This window comes from Heloderma suspectum, chromosome 11 (genome assembly GCF_057233095.1).
Source record: "Heloderma suspectum isolate Gila_16-S chromosome 11, 16-S_ref, whole genome shotgun sequence".
In the NCBI taxonomy this organism is placed as follows: domain Eukaryota; kingdom Metazoa; phylum Chordata; class Lepidosauria; order Squamata; family Helodermatidae; genus Heloderma; species Heloderma suspectum.
Window position 1 is genome coordinate 18,404,594 of NC_139468.1, and position 25,370 is coordinate 18,429,963.

The window sequence follows — 25,370 nt, forward strand, 5'->3', positions numbered from 1 at the left end:
AAATCCTAAAAGATGATGCTGTTAAAGTGCTGCACTCAATATGCCAACAAATTTGGAACACTCAACAGTGGCCACAAGTCTGGAAAAGGTCAGTTTACATTCCAATTCCAAAGAAGGGCAACGCCAAAGAGTGTTCAAACTACCGCACAATTGCGCTCATTTCACATGCCAGCAAGGTGATGCTCAAAATCCTACAAGCTAGGCTTCAGCAGTATGTGAACCGAGAACTACCGGAAGTACAGGCTGGGTTCTGAAGAGGCAGAGGAACTAGAGATCAAATCGCCAACATTCGCTGCATCATGGAGAAAGCAAGAGAATTCCAGAAAAGCGTCTATTTCTGCTTCATTGACTACGCTAAAGCCTTTGATTGTGTGGATCACAACAAACTGTGGCAAATTCTGAAAGTGATGGGAGTACCAGACCACCTTACCTGTCTCCTGGGAAACCTGTACGAGGGTCAAGAAGCAACAGTAAGAACCAGACATGGAACAACCGATTGGTTCCAAATTGGGAAAGGAGTATGACAAGGCTGCATATTGTCGCCCTGCTTATTTAACTTATATGCAGAGTACCTCATGAGAAACGCCGGGTTGGATGAATCACAGGTCGGAATTAAGATTGCTGGGAGAATTATCAACAACCTCCGATATGCAGACGATACCACCTTAATGGCAGAAAGCGAAGAGGATCTCAAGAGCCTCTTGTTGAGGGTGAAAGTGGGGAGTGCAAAAGCTGGTTTGAAACTCAACATTAAAAAAACGAAGATCATAGCATCTGGCCCCGTCACTTCCTGGCATATAGAAGGGGAAGAAATGGAAGCAGTGACAGATTTTATTTTCTTGGGCTCCAAGATCACCGCAAACGGTGACTGTAGCCATGGAATTAAAAGACACTTGCTCCTTGGGAGGAAAGCTATGGCAAACCTAGACAGCATAGTAAGAAGCAGAGACATAACCTTGCTGACAAAGGTCTGTATAATCAAAGCTATGGTTTTCCCAGTAGTAATGTATGGCTGTGAAAGCTGGACTATAAGGAAGGCTGAGCGCCGAAGAATTGATGCTTTCGAACTGTGGTGCTGGAGAAGACTCTTACCCTGGACTGCAAGGAGGCCAATCAGTCTATCCTAAAGGAAATCAACCCTGACTGCTCATTGGAAGGACAGATACTGAAGCTGAAGCTCAAATATTTTGGCCACCTATTGCAAAGAGAAAAGTTACTGGAAAAGACCCTGATGCTGGGAAAGATTGAAGGCAAAAGGAGAAGGGGATGGCAGAGGATGAGATGGCTAGATAGCATCACGGATGCAATGAATATGAACTTGAGCACACTCCGGGAGAGAGCGCAGGACAGGAAGGCCTGGCGTGCTAGGGTCCATGGGATCACGAAGAGTCGGACACGACTTAACAACTGAACAACAACAACTGTAGCCTGCTTTTGGTGCCAATTAGAGACCCATTTCTTTACCCAGGCCTTCCTTGGGTGAGTGTACTGCCCAGTTCGTTTGTAATTATGGTATTTATATTGGTTTTAATTGGTTTTAATGTTTTTATTAATGTTTTATATAAATGTTTTAGCAGTTATGTATTTTCATTGTGTTTTAATGTATATCATAATGTAATGTATTAATTTTCCTGTAAACTGCTTAGAAATATTTTTAAATATTGTCAGTGGTATATAAATCTATGTAATAATAATAAATATGAGGAGGGCAGTAGTTTGCAAGAAAACTGCATGGCATTTTATGTGCTTAGAGTGACAGGAATTTGGAACGTTGGGTCTGAGATTCGGAGCTGATAGGCAGAGTTTTCATATCTTCCCAAAGTGATTTATTGACTAGTCACAAACCTAATATCCAGCCTGAAGCTGAAAAGCGTGAATCATGCTGATATATTGTATTTATTTATTACATGCGTTTCCCATCTTATTGATCTATTGCAAGTATATCCCATCCTTGAACCACAGGAGCCCCTTGTATTGTTAGGCAATATTGATTTTAGATGTGTCTTATGAAATAGTTGATTTTATTGTGACAGTGTTTGGCAATGTAATTATTAGCATGTCTTCAAACTTGAACAAGAAGAATATATGAAAGAAAATATCCCATGGACGCTAATTGACTTTTATGACAACCAACCAGTCATTGACCTTATTGAAGCTAAAATGGGCATTTTAGAACTACTGGATGAAGAGTGCTTGGTAAGTCTTCAAGTTTTTAATTACACTGTTCTTAAAATAGACACAATCCTTAGTATTACAGATTGACATGTTTGCTTTATTTTTACTGTTTTCTACTCCGTATACACTTAAAACGTTTCTACAGCCTTGTCAGCAAGACATCTCTCTGACGTAAGAACCAACTTGTAGATTTCCTTTTCATAAGCCCATTTATGCCTGTGCTGGCACTCTCTCATGTCAGGACTGGCAATTTGGAGGAGAATTGGGACGCAGACAGATGGGCAGGGACGGGCAGTCTAAGAGCTTAGTCTGTGCCTGAGCCACATATTGCTCAGAATGAGAAACCAAGCTGAAGTCAGATGTTTTATTGCAAGGGTGAGAACTTATTTCAGCCTGAGGGGTAAATTCAATTTCAGAGAAGCTCTCAGGCACCACATTTCAGTGGTGGGTGGAACCAAAGACAAAAGGGGTGGGGCCAAAACCAGAACAAAACATACTAGCAGATTGTAGCTCAAAACTCTTAGTGCCAATAACTAAGCCTGAGAAGAGGCATTTCGACCTTTTAGACAGGGGAAAAAACTGCACAAAAGCCAGGAAACTACCAAAAAATTGGTAGTTGGGGGAAAGGGGTGGGGTCAGAGAAAGGGGGAGTGGCCATCTGGGAAACCCCAGGTGGGCCAGATTTGGCCCATGAGCCTGAGGTTTCCCATCCCTATCTTACAGGACCATGTGGAATCCTGCTGGCTCCTTTTGTCAGCTAACCCCTGCTGAGTAAATAGCTGTGGTACCATCTTCTGACCATTTACAGTGGTGCTGAAAGGCAATAGGCCAGTAGCTCTCTCCTCTGGGAAGCTGTCACGGTAGCACAAAAAGTAAGACACCTGGGTCCTGCTGCTGGAGCCCCCACTTTGAATCCCCTGTTACACTATAGAACAGCAACCTCAGTATTTAAATAAATCTCTAAAGTTATTTCACATCTTTAGCAAGCTTTCATGTTAACACCTCTCTATTTCACATCTTTACAGTTACCTCAAGGAACAGATGAAAACTGGCTTCAGAAGTTATATAACACCTTCATAAACAAGAACCCACTTTTTGAAAAGCCCAGAATGTCCAATTCTTCTTTTATAATCCAGCACTTTGCTGATAAGGTGGGTCATTTGTCTTGCAAACATGCTGCACCCTTTTCGGATCTGGATATAATGTTTAGTATGAAAAATATCTTCTGTCATCCTAAGGAATGTGTTTACCTATATTTTATTTAAAGTACAGCTCAGCCCACTCAGCAGGGGCTCCTGACTCTCTGTGTAGCATTTTCAGGGGATGGAAGGAGGAGGGGTCAGGGAAGTCCAGTTCTGCCAGCACAGTTGATCTAGTGTAAATCTGGCTCTAACCCAATGTCCAAAATCCCTAGAGATGATGAGTGTTTAATTTCTAAAATGAGAGGTACCAGAAGCACAGTCTTGTTGGCATTTACAAGTGAAGCCTCATCGGCAACCGAATTCTGTCTCTTTCCCCATTGCACTTGTGGGGTGTGTGTGATAGACATGCAGACGGCTGGATGCATCTGATCTCAGCAGCTAAACAGGGTCAGCCCTGGTTACTACTTGGATGGGAGCCTGCCTGGGTATCAGGCTTCCTGCACTGAGCAGAGGGTTGGACTCGATGGTCTTGTAGGCCCCTTCTGACCCTATGATTCTATGATTCTATTCTTTCCCTGCTCCTCAGCTAAAAAGGCTCCCAGAGTGGCTTACATACAATCAGTAAAAATAAGGTAGCCCTTGCCTGCAGGCTTAACATCTAAAAAAAATGACACAAAAGGGGGAAAGGATGTGGAGGAAAGAGGGGGAAAGTCCTTTAGTAGGGCTGGTGGAATGGCCCTGCTTCCCATCTTTCTCTTCTGTGGCCCGTGGAATTAATATGGAATTAATTGTATAACAAACATCTAGGAAAATGAAGCTCTTCCTTTCAATGACCTCATAATCTGAAAAGACAAAATGATTAACAATGTGAACCACACAACAATTAAGCAAGAACGTATGTATTTCTGCACAAATCTGTCACCCCTAGTCCAAAATTCCATATGCACTTTGGTGTGCAAAGAGTGTTGCTGTGCAAATGGAATGCTCCATTATTTTGTCTAAATGAAGATGCATATGGATCTCTTTTCTCCTTTGATAGTGTCCGTGCAGACATTTCTGTGCATATTGGAGTTCCTACTCTTTTATGATATTGTTGGATCAGGGTAACTAGGTTTAAAACATGCTGAAATCCAAAAATTATGCCTCCTATGTTTGTCGTTTGAGCTGTAAGTGGGATTTGTGACAATAGTCTCATTCAGACATAACAATAAACTGTAGTTTATCATTACAGGCTTCCCCCTCTTCCTCCTGTGGGGATAGCTCCCGCACATGAGTCCGAGGCTCATGCACTAATGGATAAACTATTGTTTATGGTTACATCTGAACTGATCCATGCACGTGGATTGAGGCTTCCCATCTTTTATGCATAGTTAAGAGATCAGGAATGGGCTATAGGATCATGTGCGCCCTCTCCTTCCCCCTCCCCCATAAGCATATTTTAGCGTTGTGTCTGCAATGATGTTAATCCTGGCAAATGCTAACCAAGGCTTGCTTCTAACCCAAAGTTTTAAACCAAGGTTTGAAACAACATTCATGAGTATGTATGTATGTATGAATGAATGAATGAATGAATGAATGAATGAATAAATAAATAAATAACACAGATGAGAATATATCTTTTAAGGCAGCCAAATGCCTCGTCATCTAATTAGTGATGTGCATGAATGGATGAACAAGACTCCTGCTGTCCCTACCTACTATCTAGCGAAATCACAGCCAAGGGAACGGGCTTGGCAGAATCGGTGGGGAAAGAAGACCCTCTTGAGCTTGACTCTATCGCCTTGCATATAGTTGGCTGACCCCTTCATGGATCACTGCCTTGTTGTGGCGAAGGGGCTTGCGTAACTCAGTGAAGCCATAAGCTATGCCGTGCAGGGCCACCCAAGACGGACAGGTCATGGCAGAGTGTTCTGACAAAATGTGGCCCACTGGAGAAGGAAATGGCAACCCACTCCAGTATTCTTGCCAAGAAAACCCCATGGAACGTAACACAAGGCTAAAAGAGATGACACCGGAAGATAAGCCCCTCAGGTCGGAAGGTGTCCAATATACTACTGAGGAAGAGCAGAGGGTATTTCCAAGTAGCTCCAGAAAGAGTGAAGCGGCTGGGCCAAAGCCGAAAGGACACTCAGCTGTGGATGTGTCTGGTGGTGAAAAGAAAATCCGATGCTGTAAAGAACAATATTGTTAAGGAACCTGGAATGTCAGATCAATGAATCAAGGTAAGTTGGAGGTGGTCAAACATGAGATGGCAAGATTGAACATCGACATCTTGGGAATCAGTGAACTAAAATGGACAGGCATGGGCGAATTTAATTCAGGTGACCATCATATCTACTATTGTGGGCAAGAATCCCTTAGAAGAAATGGAGTAGCATTCATAGTCAACAAAAGGGTGGGAAAAGCAGTACTGGGGTACAATTTTAAAAACGATAGAATGATCTCAGTACGAATCCAAGGCAAACCATTCAACATCACAGTAATTCAAGTCTATGCCCCAACCACTGAGGCCAAAGAAGCTGAGGTTGATTGGTTCTATGAAGACCTACAACACCTTCTAGAACTAACACCAAAAAAAGATGTCCTCTTCATCATAGGGGATTGGAATGCAAAAGTAGGAAGTCAAGAAATCACCGGGATAACAGGCAAGCATGGCCTTGGTGTACAAAATGAAGCAGGACAAAGGCTCATAGAGTTTTGCCAAGAGAACACACTGATCATAGCAAACACTCTTTTCCAACAGCACAAGAGACGACTCTACACATCGACATCACCAGATGGTCAATATCGAAATCAGATTGATTATGTACTTTGCAGCCAAAGATGGAGAAGCTCTATACAGTCAGTAAAAACAAGACCTGGAGCTGATTATGTGGCTCATATCATGAGCTTCTTGTTGCAAAATTTCGGCTTAAATTGAAGAACGTAGGGAAAACCACGAAACCAGGTATGACCTAAATCATATCCCTTATGAATACACAGTGGAGGTGAGGAATAGATTTCAGGGATTAGACCTGATAGACAGAGTGCCTGAGGAACTATGGACGGAGGTCCATAACATTGTTCAGGAGGCAGCAACGAAATCCATCCCAAAGAAAAAGAAATGCAAGAAAGCAAAGTGGCTGTCTGATGAGGCTTTACAAGTAGCTGAGGAAAGAAGGGAAGTGAAAAGCAAGGGAGAAAGGGGAAGATATATCCAACTGAATGCAGAGTTCCAGAGAATAGCAAGGAGAGACAAGAAGGCCTTCTTAAATGAACAATGCAAAGAAATCGAGGAAAACAACAGAATGGGAAAGACTAGAGATCTCTTCAAGAAAATTGGAGATCTCAAGGGAACGTTTTGTGCAAAGACGGGCATGATAAAGGACAAAGAAGGCAGGGACCTAACAGAAGCAGAGGAGATTAAGAAGAGGTGGCAAGAATACACAGAAGAACTATACAGGAAAGATCTGAATGTCCCTGATAGCCATGATAGTGCGGCCACTGAACTTGAGCCAGACATCCTCGAGAGTGAAATCAAGTGGGCCTTAGGAAGCATTAGTAACAACAAAGCTAGCGGAGATGACAGTCTTCCAGCTGAGCTATTTAAAATCCTAAAAGATGATGCTGTTAAAGTGCTGCATTGAATATGCCAACAAATTTGGAACACTCAACAATGGCCGCAAGACTGGAAAAGGTCAGTTTACATTCCAATTCCAAAGAAGGGCAACGCCAAAGAGTGTTCAAACTACCGCACAATTGCGCTCATTTCACATGCCAGCAAGGTGATGCTCAAAATCCTACAAGCTAGGCTTCAGCAGTATGCGAACCGAGAACTACCGGAAGTACAAGCTGGGTTTCGAAGAGGCAGAGGAACTAGAGATCAAATCGCCAACATTCGCTGCATCATGGAGAAAGCAAGAGAATTCCAGAAAAGCGTCTATTTCTGCTTCATTGACTATGCTAAAGCCTTTGATTGTGTGGATCACAACAAACTGTGGCAAATTCTGAAAGAGATGGGAGTACCAGACCACCTTACCTGTCTCCTGGGAAACCTGTACGAGGGTCAAGAAGCAACAGTAAGAACCAGACATGGAACAACCGATTGGTTCCAAATTGGGAAAGGAGTACGACAAGGCTGCATATTGTCACCCTGCTTATTTAACTTATATGCAGAGTACATCATGAGAAATGCCGGGTTGGATGAATCACAGGTCGGAATTAAGATTGCTGGGAGAATTATCAACAACCTCCGATATGCTGACGATACCACCCTAATGGCAGAAAGCTAAGAGGATCTCAAGAGCCTCTTGTTGAGGGTGAAAGAGGAGAATGCAAAAGCTGGTTTGAAACTCAACATTAAAAAACGAAGATCATAGCATCTGGCCCCATCACTTCCTGGCATATAGAAGGGGAAGAAATTGAAGCAGTGACAGATTTTACTTTCTTGGGCTCCAAGATCACCGCAGACGGTGACTGTAGCCATGGAATTAAAAGACGCTTGCTCCTTGGGAGGAAAGCTATGGCCAACCTAGACAGCATAGTAAGAAGCAGAGACATCACCTTGCCGACAACGGTCCGTCTAATCAAAGCTATTACTGGTTTTCCCAGTAGTAATGTATGGCTGTGAGAGCTGGACTATAAGGAAGGCTGAGCGCCGAAGAATTGATGCTTTCGAACTGTGGTGCTGGAGAAGACTGTTACGAGTCCCCTGGACTGCAAGGAGGTCCAATCAGTCAATCCTAAAGGAAATCAACCCTGAGTGCTCATTGGAAGGACAGATACTGAAGCTGAAGCTGAAATATTTTGGCCACCTAATGCGAAGAGAAAACTCTCTGGAAAAGACCCTGATGCTGGGAAAGACTGAAGGCAAAAGGAGAAGGGGACGGCAGAGGATGAGATGGCTAGATAGCATCACCGATGCAATGAATATGAACTTGAGCACACTCCGGGAGAGAGCGCAGGACAGGAAGGCCTGGCGTGCTATGGTCCATGGGGTCACGAAGAGTCGGACACGACTGAACAACAAATAGTTGGCTGAAAAACAGTTTAGTTGTCTAGTGTTCATTTCTCAACTATGCAAAGCCTATTGACTATATTAATTAGGTTTGAATTCATCTTGTCAAAACAGAACCAAGCATTCATGGCAGGTGCTAGTGTACCTGGAACCTAGAATTGCTGGACCTGGGGATATTGTAACACTCAGTCGAAGATGGCCCACAGCTGGAGCCAACATTTTTGGTATTGCAGCTTAGTCAACTTCCTAAGGCTTGTTTTATGCTAATGAAGCTATGGATATATCCTTAGACCAGCCTTCACATATAGTTCAAGAATTGGATTAAATGTTTTTTCTTCTTATAATGTTGTTTAGCAATTGCTGATTTTGCCTTCCTTGCACAGGTGGAGTACAAAAGTGAAGGATTTCTGGAAAAAAACAGAGACACAGTATATGAAGTATTGATTGAAATCTTGAAAACCAGCAAGGTTTGTAAATATACTGTTTTATGACTTCATACTAATGATAGCTATTACGTATCACTATATTCATAAAGTAGGGACCGCGGTGGCTTAGTGGTTAAGATGCTGAACTGTCGACTGGAAGGTCGGCAGGTCAGCAGTTCAAGACCCGAGTGCTGCGTGACGGAGTGAGCTCCCATCTTCAGTCCCAGCTTCTGCCAACCTAGCAGTTCGAAAGCAAGAAATTGCAAGTAGATAAATAGGTACCGCCTCGGTGGGAAAGGTAACAGCGTTCCGTGCACCTCGGTGTTCAGTCATGCCGGCCACATGACCACGGAAGCGTTTTCGGACAGCGCTGGCTCTTCGGCTTAGAAACGGGGATGAGCACCGCACCCTAGAGTCGGACACGACTGGTTGGGGACACCTTTATATTCATAAAGTAAGACAAAAACTGTTCTTTTCTGTTATTACAGGGTTTGGGCAGCTGCGGGGGATCCAGGAGCCATTTTCACCCCCGGATCCTCCCCCCGTGGACCTCACTCTGCAGGGTGCCCCCCCAATCAGGATTTAAAAATAATAATTTAAAAATGGCTGTGTTAGCACTACAGAGTGCTAAATGGGTCAAATTTTGCTTGTTTTAGCTCCGCAGCACTAACGCAGTCATTTAAAAAAACGACACAGAGACATTTTTTGTGGCAGCTGCCAAATTCAGCAGCACAGCGAGGGCTTCACTGGGAGGGTCAGGGGCTGCCTGTGGCCTGCAGGCTAAGTATTGTCCACCCCTGTGTTATTACATTCTTGAAACAGATAAATGGCAGCCTGATTGCAAGTTCCAGTTCTTGTCAGTAATGTCTGTGAATTTCAGATATAAATTTAGACACCAATAAATAGCTTTCCGCAAATTTTTTAAAAATTCCAAAAGTTTAAAAGGTCTGTAATACCATCAACATTAACTGTTATCTCTTTTTAGTTTCAGCTGTGTGCAAACTTTTTTCAAGACAGTCCAGTACCTATTTCCCCATTCAGCTCAGAAATCAAACTTAAGTCTGCAAAAATAGTGATCAAGCCACCTAATAAACAGTTCCGAACAACAGTGGGCAATAAGGTATTTTTAGATTCCTCTTAGGTTAAAAAATGATGAGCATTTTGTTTTGTTTACCACATTTATGTCTCACATTTCTTCCAAGAAGCTCAAGACAGCATATATGGTTCTTCCCCAACTCCATTTTATCTTCACAACAACCCTGTGAGGGTTGACTGGCTCAGAGTCACCCAAAGCTTTGTAGCCAAGTGGGGATTTGAACCTGGGTCTCCCCAGCCGTAGTCTGATGTTCTCTCCACTCTACCACGCTAACTTTCTGACCTTTTGATTCGGCATTATGATTGTTTTGGGATGTGAAACCTGCACTACATGGTGACTGGACTAACTCACAATTTGAGAATCTCTGTTGCTTGTAGTGTTTTGTTCCTGTATGGCCCTCCCAGCTCTTATCTTCACTTGGCATGTTGGTGTTACTTTCATATATACCCAGAGTGAAGAACCTCTTTTAGTCTGAGGGCTGTCAGGGCTGAAGGCATAGGAACCTAGGAAGCTTCCTGATACTGAGTCGGACCCTTGGCCCATCTAACCTAGTATTATCGGCGCTGAGTAGCAGCAGCCCTCCAGGGTTTTAGGCAGGAATTTTTCCAGCCCTACCAGGGATTGAACCTGGGACCTTCTGCATGCAAAGCAGGTGCTCGAACACTGAGCCACAGCCCCTCCATAAGGCAAAACGGGATGGAGCCAAAGGCAAAAGGGCCAAAGCCAAAATAGCAAAGACACCAGTATATTGTAACTAAGACACCAGCATATTGTAACTAAGACACCAGCATATTGTAACTAAGCCTTAGGACAGCCATTTCAACCTTTAAAAATGGAGGGAAATGCGCAACAGTCAAGGAGCCACCACAGGATCGGGGGTCAGCAAGGGGGCCAGATTTGGCCTGAAGCTCTGCACCCCTGATATATACACAGGTCATTTCTCCATGTCCATCATTTTGGAGCTGGAGCATGGAAGACTGGGGGAGGGGAAGAGAGTGCAGAGCCACCTCACTTTCCCTGCTCATGCTGGGTCTGGATCAGCTTGAACTCAGTGCTGGTGGGACAAGGGAGTCGGTGGAGCCAGCTCCCCTTCTCCAGTTGTTCCCTTTTCTTTACCCATGTTGGGGGTTCAGGGACAGACTGGGGTCATGGACTACCATATCAGGACCCTGGAGTATGTGTACTCCAGCCCAGTGTCCATGCAGTCAGAAGGCTGAGGTGGAGTCAGAGTTGAGAGCTGGAGCCAGGACTGAAGCTGGAGCCACTGGTAGAGCTAAAGTTTCTGCTCTATTCATCAAGCAAGCAAGGGCTTCTCTCTGAGTATGGGGCTGGCCTGACCAATTCAATGCCCCATGCTCCTTGGCAATCACAGGGGCATTTCCCTCTTCCCTGTTGTGCCTGAAGAGGGTTCTGTGATTAGATCTGAGCATCAGAATGTGTGATCTCAAGTACAAGCTTTGGATCACCTGACCCTGGGCTTAGAGCAAGGATGGAGAACATGTGGTCCTCCAGATGTTGTTGGAGTGCAACTCCCATCATCCTTCGCCATTGGCTATGCTGGCTAGGACTGATGGTAGTTGCAATCCAACAACACCTGGAGGGCCACACATTCCTCACCACTGGCTTAGAGCATCCAGTCTACTTCCTGGATTTGTGTGTGTGTGTTGGTGGCGGTGGAGGTGGAGGTAGGATGTAAAGCAGCTATCTGCAGTATGTGGAGTTGCCTGGTCTATCTCATCCCATCTCCACCAGCTTTAGAGTACTCCAGACCTTCTAAGGATGCACTGAACCACACAGCCTGCCTTGGCGACTCCCCCCCCTCAGAATTGGGGCTCCAGTTCAGTGGTAGAGCCCCTGTTTTGCATGCAGACAGTCCCAGGTTCAATCCCCAGCAACTCCAGGTAGGCCTGGAAATATTCCTGCCTGAAATCCTGGAGAGCCACTGCCGGTCAGTGTCAACAGTACTGGGGTAGATGGACCAATGGTCTGACTCAGTAGGAGGCAGCTCCCTAGGTTCCCTCTCTGTCTCAGCCTGCTTCTGAATATGCTCCTCTTGTGTGGGCAACACAGGTGGAGAAGGCCAAGAAACAACATGCAGAACCATCTGGTTCGTAGGCTCCATTTTCTTACCGGCCTTGGAACACTTTGAGGCTGGCACGGGTGGGGCGGGGTGGGCTGAGGTTAGGACAGGCTTAAGCAAGGCTAGAGATAAGGGAGGAAGGGGCTGAAGCAAGGTGGGGACATGGGAGGCGGTTGGAGGAAGAGAGGATGGAAAGGACAACCCAAAACCAGCAACTTGCCTTGCCCATCAAGTTGACAGACCCTTACCTGGATGCTGTTTTTATTCTGTTCTTGCTGTGTTTTTAATTGTGCGTATGCATTTATTTTATTATTGTTTTAAGCAAGTTTTATTTATGATTGTAAGCTGTCTTGAGTGCCATTTTTCTTGATAGAAAGGTGGGGTACAAATCAAATACATACATACATTCCTAGTTTTGTAAAATGACCTAGTGAAACACTCGTATTGTTTTAAGCTGTACCAATTGTTGTAGCTTCTACTCACAAGTTAGCTTTAAGTTTCTTGTTTTGTTGTGAAGGTTGAAGTAGCCTAGTTGTTTGTTTGTTTGCTTTAATATTTTCCAGTTCCGCAGTTCCTTATATTTATTAATGGAAACGCTTAATGCAACCACACCTCACTATGTGCGATGCATAAAACCGAATGATGAAAAGTTAGCATTTGAGTGAGTATATTTATTCAACTGAAATATAAAGTTATGCTTAATATAAACAAATTTAGTTATGAGATTGAAGGTGGTTAGAGATCTGCATTCCAGTTATTCATTATGCAAAATTCAGATGAAATTTACTTTATTTGTCGCTTGTTAAAATCACCCATCAAGGTATGAACGTTATACAGTTATAGGACAACAGCATTAATGAATCTGGCAGAAAATAACTGTTTTATTCTACTCCCTTAGGTTTGACTCCAAAAGAGTGGTTCAGCAATTGAGAGCATGTGGAGTTTTAGAAACAATTCGGATTAGCTCTCAGAGTTACCCATCTAGGTAGGTAGCAATACTGCAGGTTTCAGTGTTTTCATTTATATCAATTTAACAAGTTCAAACGTGTTTTTTTAAATTTTATAGATGGACTTACATTGAGTTTTACAGTCGTTACAGCATTCTCATGTCTCAGCATGAACTCTCTCTAATGGATAAGAAACAAATTTGCAAGATTGTTCTGCAGCGGCTAATCCAGGTCAGAGGTTTTGTAACAATCAGCAATCGAAGGTGCCAACTCTCATTACTATTGAGCATCCAGGCTTCATTTGCTATCTGGAAATAAAAATGCATTGTTGGTCTCAGTGTTATCCTGCTACTTTATGAAGGCTAGAATTGAAATTTTGTAACAGGTTGGAACATATTTTAAATATATTTAACGTATCATTTATTTGGGGTTTTTCTCTAGGATCCAAGCCAGTATCAGTTTGGCAGAACAAAAATTTTCTTCAGATCAGGGCAGGTTGCTTATTTGGAAAAGTTACGGTCAGATAAGTTGAGGCAAGCGTGTATTGTGATTCAAAAGAATATCCGAGGCTGGCTGCAGCGGATGAAATTCCTCCATCTCAGACAAGCAGCGGTTGTAATACAGCAGTACTTCCGAGGACAACGAACTGTACGGTAACTTCGGGGAATAGCCTTGTTTGTTATTGAGGAAAGTGACTATATGGAAGGAGAGGAATCATGCCTGGAATTCCATTTCCATGTAAATATGGGGAAAGGTATCTGCTTAATATATTTTTATATCTGCACATACCTGAATAGCAGAACCTAATGAAATGCTTCTTGAACAGGTTTCAAATATTCTCAGCTAGTTCTGTAAGGATGCCTTAGTATCTACTATGTGGGAAACACTGTGCTGTACATATTAGTATGCTGAAAGGGATGTTTCTCAGGGCTTGGGGTGGCCAATTTCCATGTTCTTTGGAGCCATTCTATTTTCCAGATGGAAATCTGGAAACCAAACATGTATTTTGTTGCATAAGCTGACCCTCATGAGTGATCAGTCTCTCTAATAAAGTTGGTGCAAGGCCTTCACATTTATGGAGCGCATTTTCTCAGACATAGCTGGGGCATTCCATACAAAATCCAAAAGTGATCTAGCATACTCAGCAGCTTGCTCACTACTGTGTAATGCTTCATTGGTTCATAATAAAGGTATTCAGCTAGTTCAGGGGTCCCCAACCTTTTTGAGTCAATACATTTGGAATTTTGAGTGTTATGAGCACTCTTACAAAATTGATGCTGTTGCGGAGAGGAGAGATGCCCGTTCATAAAACGGCTGCTATGGTGGGTGTGGCTGGTCAAAAAACACTCATTTCCCAGAAGGCAAACTGGTAAGACTAAAAGAAAAGCAACTTGCCCAACAACCTATGTATAAGGCAAAGTTGAGGTCTGAGTTCCAAAACACAAACCACTCTGTTGAACCCAAATAAAAGTGGTGCTGGAGGGCAGCATCTCAGTTTAAAAATAAATAATTAAAAATCTTAAGAAATAAAATAAAAATCAGGAGGGGTAGAGGGCCTGGTGGGTGCCAAGAGAAGGGCCTGCAGGCATTGCTGCCTTTTGGCATCACATTGGAGACCCTAGACACAGTGGTTACTTTATGGAGGAAAATCGTTCTGTCTGAAGTGATCCTGAGAAGGTACATGTGGGAATCAGGTTGAAATACTAAGGGTAACTTTCTTTCATCTTTAGAAAAGCTATAACTGCAACCGCCCTAAAGGAAGCATGGGCAGCTATTGTTATCCAGAAGTATTGCCGGGGGTATTTAGTGCGTAGACTTTGTCAGCTCATCCGTGTGGCTGCTTTGACAATCCAAGCTTATACCCGAGGATTTCTAGCAAGGAGGAAATACAGAAAGGTACAGACAATTATAAATTTCATCAAGAACCTACAGTCTGTGTATTAGTTTACTATTCACTGAAGAAAGCAATGCTGCTGTCTCCTAGGGCTATAGCTTCCTTAAGATGTGCCTCTGAAATTTGTTGATTATAGGTGCACAATTGTAATATGCCTTCTTAGCCTCAGCTAACTGTTCACCATTGTGCATTCTCAGTACTTTGATGTATTGGTCAAAGTAACTTCACCACATTTTGCCCGAAGTAGAATGCACAGCAGAGTTGTAGTGTAGTGGCTAAGAGTGTCAGCTGTGAACCAGGAAGTCCCTAGTTCAAATTTCACCAAAGCCACAGAATTCAGAAGTGGCCAAAGGAAACCACTATCTCCCCACCTCAGCTCCACCATCTACTAGATGGGAATAAAAATCATATCGACCTATATTGCAGGGTTGTTGTAAGGAAGCCTTTCCCAACCTGGTGCCCACCTTTTTCAGGAAGGCTATTGTAAGGGTTAGTGGGTTGTGCCCTACTTACAGTAGTCCCATTAAAATGAATGGGGCTCACATTACACTAACATAGGATACAACCCAATAAAATACTTTGTGTGAAGCACTTTGAACACTCTAAAACACTGGCTGGGTTCACACAACACGCTAACCCATGCTCAGTGGTTGAGTGTGGGTTGCTTGTTGAACCATGGGTTAGCGTGTTGGCTGAACCAGGACATTTTCCACAGGGTGGCTTGTTAACCATTTCTTGAACAAGCCACCTTGAGAACCCATGGTTTGTTGTTGGGTTGTTCAGGGTGGTTAACAAGCCACACTGCATGGTTAACAAGCCACCCTGCGGAAAATGTCCTGGGTTTGGACAACATGCTAACCCGTGGTTCAACAAACAACCCAGCACTCAACAACAACCCACACTCAACCACTAAGTGTGGGTAAGTGTGCTGTGTGAACCCTGCCACTGCGTATTAGTGCTATGTATTATTATTCACACACTTCTTTAAGGAGTATTTATATAGATATCAACTAATCATCCAGAGTTCTGCTACAATGACACATTGGGGCTGTTCACACACATGTTAACCCACACTCCATGGTTGAGTGTGGTTTGCTTGTTGAACCATGGGTTAGTGTGTTGTCTGAAAGCAGTGCATTTTCCTCAAGGTGGGTTATTGTGTTGTGTGAACAGCCTCTAAGACTGGGTTTATCTGACACGCTAACCCATGCTGGGTCTGAAACAACCCATGGATTAACGTGTCATGTGAAACCAGACCGGTTTTATCAGGGTGGGTTGTTTTTCCCAAACAACTCACCCTGATAACCCATGGTCTGCTATAGGGGTTGTTTTACTCACAAGGGATAAAACCCAGGCATGCCAATCCATCATGGGTAAAGGGCATCGGACAGTTAGCTGCTCTTCCCGAGTGATTGTAGCTGCAATCGCTTTTGGCAATCGCGGCCAAGATGCTGCCAGTGCCCCTTTCTCCTTGTCAGTGACAGCCCTGCCAACTGTGCCTGAACTGTGAGGGAGAAGGGGAACTGAGTGTGGGGTGCCCTGAAAAGCACATAAAAGCTAGATACAGCCTATCCTCGACTGCAACACTGTAAGTTTGCTAAGTGCAACATGCAGGGTGTCAGCGTGGACACTGAGCCCATAGAATCCCAGAGTAGTTCTGATTCTGAGGTGGAGCAGCCGCTCCTGGGAGAGGAGCACGCTCATCCTTCCCAGGGCCAATAGCTGGCAGAGATTCCTCCCACCAGCATTCCTGACATAGATAGTGCTCCCGGGAGTGAGAGAGCATGAGAAGGAGACTTGCTGGACGCGCGACGCCGACACAGGGAGCAGCGCCAAATGGAGGGCGCGGAAAGGAGGCATAGTGCCCTGTTGGCGCACAGACAACGGTTGCGCCCAGAGGATCCAAGGGAAAAGGGGAGGGACTCTCCCTAGCCTATAAGTTCAGGGTCTGCCAGTGATTCTCCTTCAAACGGGGACCAACTGTTCCAACTGAGGGCATAGGTACTCTGCTGCTCATAGCTAGTCGCTGCTAGTAAAGTGGTTAAGTTGTAAAAAAGGAATAAAGCTTTGAAAAGAATCCCTTTGTCTGTGTCTGGACTTGGCTACTGGATTAGACTGAAAGAGGCTGCCAAGGAGCCCTTGACACAGGGCTCTTGTCAGGGCAAGCCAGTTTTCTTTGTTAACCTGCTGTTGCGCAAGCGCATAACAGCAATAAACCAAAGACATTTTTCTTTTTTAGGTAGGGGGACATTAGCACACGTTCCCCTGGCAAAGGGAAGTGTGAAAATAGTTTCCCAGCCAGCCCTGTTTTTGTGCAAAAACAGGGCTAGGAATTTTTTTTTTAAGGGTTACAACTGTGATCACAGTTGGAGCCATGACAGGTGACCTGGTGGCAGAGAACATGGGTACTGCTGCCAAGTCCCTAGGGTGCCAGCAGACCCCGCTGGATGACCAAAGGGAAGGGGGGGAAACAGCCAAACCACTGTGGGTGGTGTGCCCAATCATCTATTGGGTGCACCAACCATGCACTGGGGGTTGTTCACAAACAAACCCCAGTGTGTGGCTAGTCACCCATCATGGGTTAGCGTGTCGTGTGAACATGCCCATTGTGGGTGAGTTTGCACGTCACACTAAGCCACCCTGAGAATAAGCCACCCTGGGTTGGTTGTTCGCTCAGTAACGTGATAGACAATAGGGCGCTCTGAGGCTTTCCATGTCTTGTTTCCTCCCTCAGTCCTCCTGCTGGCTCCCAGCATGTGTTCCTGGTACCTTTGTGGCAGAACTCTTTTCCTTGCTCCCTATGCCGGCACCCTTTCTGCAATTGGTTCACTGGGGTTGCTCACTACAGAGGGAAAGTCTCCCCTCCCGCCCCCGGCATTAGATTTCCAAATAGAATTAACTTTCTGAGCTCTTATGAACGTGGTAATGTGTTTGCAACCCCTTCATGGATCACTGCCTTGTTGTGGCGAAGGGGCTTGCGTAACTCAGTGAAGCCATAAGCTATGCCGTGAAGGGCCACCCAAGACGGACAGGTCATGGCAGAGTGTTCTGACAAAATGTGGCCCACTGGAGAAGGAAATGGCAACCCACTCCAGTATCCTTGCCAAGAAAACCCCATGGAATGTATCACAAGGCTAAAAGATATGACGCCGGAAGATGAGACCCTCAGGTCGGAAGGTGTCCAATATACTACTGGGGAAGAGCAGAGGGTATTTCCAAGTAGCACCAGAAAGAGTGAAGCAGCTGGGCCAAAGCCGAAAGGACACTCAGCTGTGGATGTGTCTGGTGGTGAAAAGAAAATCCGATGCTGTAAAGAACAATATTGTTTAGGAACCTGGAATGTCAGATCAATGAATCAAGGTAAGCTAGAGGTGGTCAAACATGAGATGGCAAGATTGAACATCGACATCTTGGGAATCAGCAAACTAAAATGGACAGGCATGGGCGAATTTAATTCAGGTGACCATCATATCTACTACTGCGGGCAAGAATCCCTTAGAAGAAATGGAGTAGCACTCATAGTCAACAAAAGGGTGAGAAAAGCAGTACTGGGGTACAATCTTAAAAACGATAGAATGATCTCAGTACAAATCCAAGGCAAACCATTCAACATCACAGTAATTCAAGTCTATGCCCCAACCACTGATGCTGAAGAAGCTGAGGTTGATTGGTTCTATGAAGACCTACAACACCTTCTAGAACTAACACCAAAAAAAGATGTCCTCTTCATCATAGGGGATTGGAACGCTAAAGTAGGAAGTCAAGAAATCACCGGGATAACAGGCAGGCATGGCCTTGGTGCACAAAATGAAGCAGGACAAAAGCTAATAGAGTTTTGCCAAGAGAACACGCTGATCATAGCAAACACTCTTTTCCAACAGCACAAGAGATGACTCTACACATGGACATCACCAGATGGTCAATATCGAAATCAGATTGATTATGTCCTTTGCAGTCAAAGATGGAGAAGCTCTATACAGTCAGTAAAAACAAGACCTGGAGCTGACTGTGGCTCAGATCATGAGCTTCTTGTTGCAAAATTTCAGCTTAAATTGAAGAACGTAGGGAAAACCACTAAGCCATTCAGGTATGACCTAAATCATATCCCTTATGACTATACAGTAGAGGTGAGGAATAGATTTCAGGGATTAGACCTGATAGACAGAGTGCCTGAGGAACTATGTTCAGGAGGCAGCAACTAAATCCATCCCAAAGAAAAAGAAATGCAAGAAAGCCAAGTGGCTGTCTGATGAGGCTTTACAAGTAGCTGAAGAAAGAAGGGAAGTGAAAAGCAAGGGAGAAAGGGGAAGATATATCCAACTGAATGCAGAGTTCCAAAGAATAGCAAGGAGAGACAAGAAGGCCTTCTTAAATGAACAATGCAAAGAAATCGAGGAAAACAACAGAATGGGAAAGACTAGAGATCTCTTCAAGAAAATCGGAGATCTCAAGGGAACGTTTTGTGCAAAGACGGGCATGATAAAGGACAAAGAAGGCAGGGACCTCACAGAAGCAGAGGAGATTAAGAAGAGGTGGAAAGAATACACAGAAGAACTATACAGGAAAGATCTGAATGTCCCTGATAGCCATGATAGTGCGGCCACTGAACTTGAGCCAGACATCCTCGAGAGTGAAGTCAAGTGGGCCTTAGGAAGCATTAGTAACAACAAAGCTAGCGGAGATGACAGTCTTCCAGCTGAGCTATTTAAAATCCTAAAAGATGATGCTGTTAAAGTGCTGCATTCAATATGCCAACAAATTTGGAACACTCAACAATGGCCGCAAGACTGGAAAAGGTCAGTTTACATTCCAATTCCAAAGAAGGGCAACGCCAAAGAGTGTTCAAACTACCGCACAATTGCACTCATTTCACATGCCAGCAAGGTGATGCTCAAAATCCTACAAGCTAGGCTTCAGCAGTATGCGAACCAAGAACTACCGGAAGCACAAGCTGGGTTTTGAAGAGGCAGAGGAACTAGAGATCAAATCGCCAACGTTCGCTGGATCATGGAGAAAGCAAGAGAATTCCAGAAAAACGTCTATTTCTGCTTCATTGACTACGCTAAAGCCTTTGATTGTGTGGATCACAACAAACTGTGGCAAATTCTGAAAGTGATGGGAGTACCAGACCACCTTACCTGTCTCCTGAGAAACCTGTACAAGGGTCAAGAAGCAACAGTAAGAACCAGACATGGAACAACTGAGTGGTTCAAAATTGGGAAAGGAGTACGACAAGGCTGCATATTGTCACCCTGCTTATTTAACTTACATGCAGGGTACATCATGAGAAACGCCGGGTTGGATGAATCACAGGTCGGAATTAAGATTGCTGGGAGAATTATCAACAACCTCCGATATGCAGACGATACCACCCTAATGGCAGAAAGCGAAGAGGATCTCAAGAGCCTCTTGTTGAGGGTGAAAGAGGAGAGTGCAAAAGCTGGTTTGAAACTCAACATTAAAAAAATGAAGATCATGGCATCTGGCCCCATCACTTCCTGGCATATAGAAGGGGAAGAAATGGGAGCAGTGACAGATTTTACTTTCTTGGGCTCCAAGATCACCACAGACGGTGACTGTAGCCATGAAATTAAAAGACGCTTGCTCCTTGGGAGGAAAGCTATGGCCAACCTAGACAGCATAGTAAGAAGCAGAGACATCACCTTGCCGACAAAGGTCCGTCTAATCAAAGCTATTACTGGTTTTCCCAGTAGTAATGTATGGCTGTGAGAGCTGGACTATAAGGAAGGCTGAGCGCCGAAGAATTGATGCTTTCGAACTGTGGTGCTGGAGAAGACTGTTACGAGTCCCCTGGACTGCAAGGAGGTCCAATCAGTCCATCCTAAAGGAAATCAACCCTGAGTGCTCATTGGAAGGACAGATACTGAAGCTGAAGCTGAAATATTTTGGCCACCTAATGCGAAGAGAAAAGTCACTGGAAAAGACCCTGATGCTGGGAAAGACTGAAGGCAAAAGGAGAAGGGGACGGCAGAGGATGAGATGGCTAGATAGCATCACCGATGCAATGAATATGAACTTGAGCACACTCCGGGAGAGAGCGCAGGACAGGAAGGCCTGGCGTGCTATGGTCCATGGGGTCACGAAGAGTCGGACATGACTGAATGACTGAACAACAACAACAATGTGTTTGCAAACTTTTGAGGGGGTTGTGCAAGACCACCTGTCTGCTGATTAGCCTAGCATACTGATATCTCCCTCTTGTCAATGTCCTTGTCAATTTCATCTTCCACTTCAGTGCTTGGGAACACCTTTCTTAAAAGACTGCTTCGTGTATTACCAATTACATATGTCTGAAAAGCTCCTTCTCCTGTAGTCACCTGCTGCTTTTGGTTCCCTGCCACTCATCGTGCTTGTCACTTCCCTCCACTGGTCTCCCTTGTTAGCGGTCAGATATACATATGGGTTACAGAGCACTGACAGGATTGGTAAAACTATGCAGATTTCAAGGTAAAGATATGCAAATTTCAAGACAGAGCAGTAAAACGGAGGGGGGAAATTATGCAAATTCCATAGCTGCGGACTTATGAATGTGCGCACCTGCTCAAGACCGAAAAATTAAATTTAAAAAAGGTTGCAAACGTGTTCTCTGGTGTCCTTTCTTCTTGTTTGTTAGAAACAGAGGGCCCTGAGAAAGGAGGAGGGAGGAAGACGGTGGCACTAGCAAGATCACGAGGAGCAGCTCTCTTGCTGCTCTTGCTGGGCGGCTCTCTAGGCATTCCTGACAACCCACGATGAAATTGCCGTGCCGGGTTCAGATGTCACAACAAGCCACCTTTAAAATAAGCCACCCTGAACAACCCAACAACAAACCATGGGTTCTTAGGGTGGCTTGTTTGTGAAAAATAACCATGCCGGCTTTGGACATCACGACAAACCACCACGGGTGATCATCCATGGTGGGTTGTCGTGTCATGCAAACTGGGTTGTGCTTCTTCATAGCATGTGCAGTGTGAGAAGCAGGTGAGGAAATTGCAGTGAGGAATGTGTCAGCTGTGTTTGGCCAATAAAGTTGTGGCATCTGCATTGTTCACCATCCATTGGCTGCATTATGATGTCTTACTGCTGCTATAGGCTGTATTTAGGCCTATGTACCGTGTACTTCACATGCTCGTAATATTTGTTTACTACTGCACTCTGCTACAATCTTCACTGATCGTCTCAGCAAATGGTTGTTAAATGATGAGGTCTCCCCTGAGCACCTAGTTGTTAGATGACTCGATATTCTGTCTTATTCTTATAAAGATGCTTGAAGAACAGAAGGCTTTAGTCCTCCAGAAATATGCCCGAGCTTGGCTCGCCAGACGCAGATTCCAGAGTATTCGCCGTTTTGTGTTAAACATCCAGCTTTCGTACAGAGTACAGCGACTGCAGAAAAAACTGGAAGACCAGGTAGTTACACTGTATCAAGTTATGATTGCAGGAATTTTCTGTATATCTTATTCAAATGAAAAGTTTTAGAACATAAAATAATTGATGATTGACCAGGACTGAATCACTTCTGTAGGCATGGTTTTCTGTAATTTTAATATGGCCATCCTAACATATGACACTTCCTGATAAACGTGCCTGTTCCTTGTGATAATCTTTTGAGGCTCTGTTTTGCAGGCCCACCTTCAGAGGTTACGGGGTGGCAACCAGGAAACAGGGCTTCTTTGTTGATTGTGTCCTGCTTGTAGACTACCTTCTCGACAGGGATTCATATGCTGCCAATGTTACTACTGTCATCCTGGTGCCAAATAAAAAGTTTCATTTGCCTGAGTATTTGATTGTTGCTTTGTTTTTTTCCTCCTACTTCTTGCATTGCTTGTTCATTGGTATGATTTTTTTCCCAAGGGGAGTTTTCGATTTTGTGTTTAACTGATTTTAAATTCCGTGAGCCACCTGCAAGGCTTATTGAGTCAAGAAGTGGCAGAAGACAAATATTTTCAATACCATAAATAAATATCTCAAACCTGCAATTTATGCCCATAATTCACAACATAGTATTTAGTGTCACAATAATGGGTTGTATCCAATATTAAACCTACTTAGGGTAGTCAGGACTAATTTACGTCCCATCCATTTCAGTGGGTCTACTCTAAGTAGGTTAACATTGGATGCAACTCAGTGCCAGAATTCCAAACCCTTGTGTACTCAGAAGGTGGTTCTTCAAGTGCCTTCTGAGACTGAGTGGTGTGTTCAGATACTGAAGCATTTTTAAAAACCAGGCATACCACTGCCCAGGTAGCAAAATTTGCCTTGGCAGCAAGGAAAATACGTGCCAAAGCCCAAACAGCCTAGTGGGGACGATTCTGTTGGTTGTATGAATTTATGTATATACAAATATGTGATTGTACTGTACTATTTTTTCTTTTTTAATGTACACTGTGGTGGCCTATGGCTTTAAGCAATAAAGATCTATCTATCTATCTATCTATCTATCTATCTATCTATCTAAAAACCAGGCAGGCACACCTGTCATTGTCCTGGGCACTCCTCTTGGCATTCATTTTGAAAGGGACATGTTTCTTTTACCAGCTGCTAAATTGAACAGACTAATAGAATTATTTGTACCTACTCTAATACTATTTTTATTGTTTTTAGAATAAGGAGAATCATAACCTATTGGAAAGATTGACCACTCTAGCCTCAAATCACTCCAATGATGTAGAAACAATTCAAAAGCTTCAGCTGGATCTTGAAAAATTAACCACGCAAAAGAAAGCGCATGAAGAAAAGGAGAAGAAGCATAAGGATGACTATGAAAAGGTTAATCTTAATGGGGCTCACAAATAAAGAACAATTGCTGGGGCAACAAGCAGGGTTAGGACTCGGGGTGATGAGTACTTTGGAGCAACTCTTCATTAATGGAAATCAGCGGGTGCTCTTAAAGATACGGCATGTGTTTTAACAGATGTCCTGCCTTTACTTTTCCTTACAGAGGGTCTCAAAACTTGAAAACCACTATACAGAGCTACAAGAACAGAAGCAGCGGCTAGAAAAGGAGCTTCAAGAGAAAACTGAGGAAATGAAAGGTGCAATGACTCAGATCAATCATCTGCAGCTATTTCAGGAATCAGGGTGATGATGATAGTAGCTCCCTTTGGAGCAAACAGAAAAGGAATCCTAAAATATTTCCCCCCGAGGAAGACATTCCCTTAGAATGCATCAGGACTTTGTGTTCAATTTAACTAGGCCCTTTGGGATCTCTTTTTGTTTCGTGGATTTGTGGTGTGACCCTCTTTTTTCTTGACAATGGTTCAAGTACGTATAGGGTAACTTTGAAATGACGAACAAGATGTGGAGAATGGGCAGCAGCATGCAGAGCGAGATTTGCTGTGCCTACAAACAAGCAGTGACAATGGCATGCCCTGACTGCTGTACTAGCAGACCAGTACAGACTGTGGGCCCAATCCACCAGGAAGTTTTCCTGTTCAAGGCTGTTGAAATGAATGGGAACTGCATGAGATAATTTCCTGGTGGATTGAACACCATGATGTTATACTGTCACTTTAGGGCTTTGTGCCAAAGATGCAGGCAAATCCATTAGTCTAAATCCTTAGGATCTGCATGCATTAACATCTTACTTATAAATATAATAATAATAATAATAATAATACTTTTAATGAGCAGTTCTGTGCCATTCCGTAACCTGAAAATTAATTTCAAAGTAGAATTTTGGCTTTTCAGGATTTGTATGACATCTATCCAAGCTGTTGGGATTACTGTGTAAAAGTATCCATTTAAAGTTAGACACCATTATTAGATTTGCTCATTAGTCTATAGCTTATATGTGTGCTTGATTGTAATGATTTTATTTTGCACAACCATTTTTGAAATATAGCATTATCTTTCTGCAGATAAAATGGATGACCTGACAAAACAGCTCTTTGCTGATGTTCAGAAAGAAGAAAGGCAACGAATGTATGAAATTTAACTTGACTTTAGATGGGAGTTTTCTTACATTCTTTGATTTTGTTATTCTGCACAGGAATTAAATACCTATAAAAGGAACGAAAAACATTACTAGCAGGAGGTAGTGCATTTAAATAGTCTAGACTACCAGACAATACACCTTGACAAGTTACTAAAGCGCATGGCCCCAATACAGAAAGAGTTAGCCATTCCCAAGTCCAGCTGAATTCAACACAAACATTTTGGGGAACTGTATCTTTATGTTCCTTTGGATTGTGTATCTGTGTTAGATTCAGTGTTCTCCAACTCATGAATCTGTCATCTGTACGCAAACTGCAAGTCCTTAAAGGAGAGTCTGAGTACCTTTGTGTGCAATTCTTCCAACAGCCCAAATTAATAAATATTTACAGAAATAAACTTGGAAGCTAAAACTAAATAAAACTGATGTAAGACCTGTCATTACAGTTCAGGAGCCCCAGGGGGAGCAGCAACTACACTCTTTTTGTGACTTAAAAAATGGGCCCTTATTCAAACAGGTAGACTAGGCAGCAGAATTATTATATTTATGAGCCTTTTCCCTCTGGAATTACATCAGTTTCCAATCTGTTCATATTGTCTTCAGATGATTCTTAGGATTTAGAGACATACTTCTAAAAAATCTGGATTAGTACAATTTTCTGCTATTAGATTATTTCCATAG

General features: G+C 43.6%; 1 protein-coding gene across 1 annotated transcript in view; it reads left to right on the forward strand.

Moving 5' to 3' along the window:
* Nucleotides 1-25,370, forward strand: part of MYO5C (myosin VC) — a 75,405-nt gene that overhangs the window by 25,723 nt on the left and 24,312 nt on the right. Inside the window, exons 12-24 of the mRNA XM_084817073.1 lie at nucleotides 2,056-2,196; nucleotides 3,201-3,326; nucleotides 8,697-8,780; nucleotides 9,724-9,858; nucleotides 12,478-12,575; nucleotides 12,813-12,899; nucleotides 12,981-13,092; nucleotides 13,303-13,514; nucleotides 14,592-14,757; nucleotides 22,019-22,165; nucleotides 23,360-23,524; nucleotides 23,697-23,790; nucleotides 24,616-24,679. Of these exons, the coding sequence (XP_084673199.1) occupies nucleotides 2,056-2,196; nucleotides 3,201-3,326; nucleotides 8,697-8,780; nucleotides 9,724-9,858; nucleotides 12,478-12,575; nucleotides 12,813-12,899; nucleotides 12,981-13,092; nucleotides 13,303-13,514; nucleotides 14,592-14,757; nucleotides 22,019-22,165; nucleotides 23,360-23,524; nucleotides 23,697-23,790; nucleotides 24,616-24,679 (1,631 nt within the window). The remainder of the gene's footprint in view (nucleotides 1-2,055; nucleotides 2,197-3,200; nucleotides 3,327-8,696; nucleotides 8,781-9,723; nucleotides 9,859-12,477; nucleotides 12,576-12,812; nucleotides 12,900-12,980; nucleotides 13,093-13,302; nucleotides 13,515-14,591; nucleotides 14,758-22,018; nucleotides 22,166-23,359; nucleotides 23,525-23,696; nucleotides 23,791-24,615; nucleotides 24,680-25,370) is intronic.